Source organism: Triticum aestivum, chromosome 5D (genome assembly GCF_018294505.1).
Source record: "Triticum aestivum cultivar Chinese Spring chromosome 5D, IWGSC CS RefSeq v2.1, whole genome shotgun sequence".
Lineage (NCBI taxonomy): Eukaryota > Viridiplantae > Streptophyta > Magnoliopsida > Poales > Poaceae > Triticum > Triticum aestivum.
The window spans coordinates 300792339-300797089 of record NC_057808.1 but is presented as its reverse complement, the minus strand read 5'-3'; the positions used below and the strand labels follow the sequence as shown (position 1 = coordinate 300797089).

General features: G+C 38.8%; 1 protein-coding gene across 1 annotated transcript in view; it reads left to right on the top strand.

Moving 5' to 3' along the window:
• The window catches only part of LOC123120524 (probable LRR receptor-like serine/threonine-protein kinase At1g51810), an 11625-nt gene that overhangs the window by 2711 nt on the left and 4163 nt on the right, over positions 1-4751 (top strand). The window contains exon 3 of the mRNA XM_044540534.1: positions 1588-2057. Within this exon, the coding sequence (XP_044396469.1) occupies positions 1588-2057 (470 nt within the window). The remainder of the gene's footprint in view (positions 1-1587; positions 2058-4751) is intronic.

The following is a 4751-nucleotide window of genomic DNA, read 5'->3' as shown; positions in this document are numbered from 1 at the left end:
AAAATATCTCATGTCATTAGATCTTCATAATTATGCCTAAATAGATCACAATCATTAGATCTACAAAGTTATACCTAAGTCACAACCATTAGATCTTCATAATTTATGGCCATTAGATCTTCATAATTACACATAAACAGATCATTATCATTAGATCTATATATCACAGCCATTAAATCTTCATAATTATATAACCCTTAGATTCTCATAAATATAACTAAAAAGACCGTGACCACTAGATCTTAATTATATATCTGAACAGATCACGACGACTAGATTGTCATAATTGTATCTTCCAATGTAGGATCTTATGAAAATAGTGTACATTTCCCCTTGTGTGGATCTTTGGAATAGGGGTCTAGGGCGCACCCGCTAAGGAATTTAAATTTTAAAAATAGCAAAAATCAAACGATACTAAAACTTATTTTATAGCAAACATGGTCTAGTGTCCTACTCATGCAGGAAGTTTAACGAAGAAATGACTTTTGTGTGCTTGTGAAGACAATCGCTACTTTAAAACCACTGAATAGTAACTTTTATATAAATCCATTTTTTTATTGTTTTGCACAGAGGACTGGAGGAGTCAGTTCCTTCGCAAAACTTTCCACACGATGATAACACTAGATCATGTTTGTTACAAAAAGTTACAGAATTGTTTGACCTTTTTTAATCTTTTAAATATATATTTTCAATGTGGGTGCACCTAGACCCAAGTTTCATTAGGTATTTTCAACGTACCGGCAAAGTGAAAGAAAAAGCATATGTAAAATTATTGTGTCTGGGCGCAATAGAATCACATGCAAAAGATGAAATCCGCTGCCTTATAATTACATTAGTAATATGATATGACGTACGCCTAACTAGCTAAAACTGCATGTACTAATATATAATCCCTCCGTTCCAAACGGCGAGAGAGTATGTGCTTGTACTAGAATGTTGGCACATATATCTTGGAGCACAATGAATATTAGTGCTAGTATCTGGACAGTCAAATATTTTTCAGATGGTGTTGTCTCGGTAATACATTTATCATTTAGAGAAAGTTGTGGCTGGACTCAGGCACACGGCACCCCCTTATCTAGCCACCCATTTTCTGCATCACAGTCTATGTAGACACTTTTTTTTCACCCAAATAAAACAACATATAAACTTCAAACTTTGCAAGACAACCCAACATTATAAGTACAATGTGCAGATTTTTTTTGGAATTTTCCATGCAACATAAATACATAATATTATTATTTTTACTCAAAAAAAATCTCATTTTGTATATTTATGCCAGACCAAAAAATCCAAAAGTTTTTCACACACTGTAGTTCTAAAGTTCTACTCCGCGTTTTTGACACTACACTATTATCAAAAACGCTCTTATATTATAGGACGGAGGGAGTATTAATCTGCAAATTCTGAAGTCCATGTGTTGTTTCATTTGAAAGAAACAGAAAAGAGATTTCCTTTGTCATCTAGTAGTAAGCTAGTTAGCTAGCATATAATCTCAAAGCAATGTTGGAGGTAAGCATAAGGTGTATAGTGCGCTGGGCTTAGAAAAACCATTTTTTTAATGATGGATTATCATTTTGCATGAAGGTTTCCTGACGATCCATATGACCGCTTCTGGGAATGGGAAGTCAGCTCGCTGTGGGCAAACCTTTCCACCAAAAAGACCATCCAGCGGGAAGACAGCTTCGCGGTGCCCATCCCTGTTCTTCAAACAGCCGTCGCTCCTGTCAACAATGGCACGGTGCTACACGTCGGTACATGGAACACGTACAAAAGTACATTCGAGTTTAAATTCTTCCTACACTTCTCCGACATCCAAAACACCCAGCTCCGACAGTTCGACATCTACTTGAATGACTATGAGTGGTACAAGAAATACAGCCCCCCGTACCTGACCGCTGATTATGTGTATTCTACTGGCTGGTACAAGGCTACAGAAGGCACGTACAATATCACTCTTGCAGCCACCAATAGGTCCATGCTGCCCCCAATGGTCAATGCATACGAGGTCTTCAACCGCATCCCCCACGACACTCCGAGGACGTCCCCCAAAGACTGTGAGATGCCTCCCCTCGTCCCTATATATATTTCCCTACCACTCATTTATGTCACTGCAGGTTATGATTTTGATTTTGATTTTTTAAGAAATATGATTTTAAATTTCAGTTTCAGAAATATTTCATTCATTACTCAAATCACTAAATTTTAGTGATTTTGTTTTTCATTTCGGCCAAAGGTCCAAAATTTTCTGAAACTGAATTTAACTGAGATCCAATCAAATATTTTGAAAATTCAATAAACATTTACAAATAATTTGAGTTTCTGTGTACTACCGAAATTGCTGAAACATTTTGACCGAATGGCAATTATTTTAGAATGTACCAAAATTAATGAAATTTCACTGAAAGTGAGAACCATGCCGTAGAAAGAGTTGGTTTACTCCTTGCAAATGCACTTGCTTCGTTCATAAAAAAGATGCTCTCCTCAAAACAGCAACTTACAATTCATCATGGTCAGGACAGTGTATGATCAGTTGAAACAAGAAGACATTCCAACTTCAATGTGTATCTAAGCATGGGGAAATTAACAAAAGTTAAATGCATATGACTTCGCAACCGGTTACACATAGACTAACTGTTATTGAGAAAAATTACATTCATGCAAGTGAAACATGCACCAAAGTTAATTGTTTGCTCAGCTAGCCACTCTGTGCTAATAGTTAGTTGCACGTCAATACTTAATCTTGCAAAAAAGAAAAATGATTAACTCAAGGAGTATGGCTCTTACATCATTTTCTAGTGATTAAAACCACAACGAGCATGAATGGGTTCTAACAGTTTAATTGTTGAACATCACTCGTTGTATATATACACACACACATAAAGTCGTATTTTCCCATGTAGAATCAATACACTGAAAATTGGGCCCAAGATAATGACTTCAAATAAGTATTACTTTTATGTAAGAACTTTTCCTGATGTATCTGGCCTAGTACCTTTCCCTCTGTACTTTTCTTTCTTTCTTTCTTTCTTTGTACCATGATGTATCCGGTCTAATTTGAATCTGAACTTTTATGACATGATAGATGTGTTATGTGCACACGCTAAATTATTGTCAGTTCTTTTTAACAATTAGAGTGTATTTTGGGCAGCCTGTGCACCGATCGTACCACAAGGGTGGACGCACAAGATATTACATACATGAAGTATATATAAGATGGAGGTTTAATTCTCATAGTCTACTAAATAAATAAATTCTTGCTACAAAATACTCAAAAATTGCATGGTATATACCACAAAAAAATAAAAAAATATCAAGCACATTTCCCTAGAAGGTGTCTCTTTTAAGCACATCTTATTGAAATTTTTAGTTGCAAATAACATGGATACCTAGTGTTGCATCACAAAGATAAATGGGATTTTTGAAGTACATTCATACTCCACAAGGCAAACAAAAAAATACCAAAGTAAAATTGAATTATTGTTCTATAAGAAAAAAAACTTAAGAGGGTTTAAGTGAAAGAGCAAGTCTAGAGCAAAGTAGAAGTATGTTTTGTAGTGTGTGTGCGCGCGCGCGTAATATATATTGGGCTTAAGCTCAACCATAGATTCTTTGAGATAGTACATTTGACAAAATCCGATGCAGTAAAGAGAAAATTCAATGGCCCAGATGCTCAATTTGCCACATCTCTTTCATTGGATCGGCTTCATCCAATCCAATGGACTATACTACAAAAACTACAATATTTATCTATCTATATATATAACGATATAAAAAGGCCGAAAGGAACATATTCAATTAATCTTGACCATCAATTCATGTCAAACCAAGGACTTAGATTACTCCAACGATGAATGCTCAACATGTTTAGTGCAATTAATGTCATACCAAATATTAACGTATGTGATAATTACATAATTAACACGTATGTGATAATCACAATCAAGCCTAAAAGAAACAAGAAAGAATGAAGAAAAAGAAACAACTGCAGCTCGAGAAAGCGCGGATGACCCGCCACCGCTGCGTTCTCTGGATTCGTCCCACCACCGTCCAAAGCTCCGCACCGCCGCGCACCAAGTAACACCTCCAAGAAAAAGCGATGCCGACGAGCTTTTGCTTGCATGTGCGGATATGCGTACAGCACCAGGTTCTCTGGTCTTTAGGTAGTGCCATCACGACGAGCCCAGTCCGGCCAGAGCGAAGTTAGAGAATTTCTAGCAGACCCCGCATCCTGCCAACCCGCAAAACACATTTGCAGTTCGCGGAAAAATGGCTTTGCGGGCCTGCGCGGACGGCCGCAGAGGAAGACCCTGCAAAACGGACCCGTATAAAAGGATATTCGCAGAATATACTCTTTTACGGGTCAGCTTTGCAGGGTCTGCTCTTGCGCCGCTGCCGCCGGTCCGCAAATATCATCGCCGCCTCTTTCGGTTCTCGTCTTCGTGCTCCTTCATGGCAAGGGCCATCACCAACGTCTGCTGCCGATAGTTTGCAAGCAGCGTCTCAACATCCGAGTCGTCCGAATCGGACAAATCGTCGAGCAAAAACTTCTCGCACGGGCTCAATTCCATCTACATGAACAAAAATCGCACGCCGCGTCAACCAACTATGCATAGCGCTCGGCACAAAGCACAAGCAAACACTCACCGGTGGCTCGTGGGGCGGACGATCCCGGGCGGCGACTAGGGGAGCTCGAGGGCGGTTGATCCCCGGCGGCGACGTCGACCAGGGGCGGCTCGTCTCGCCAGATC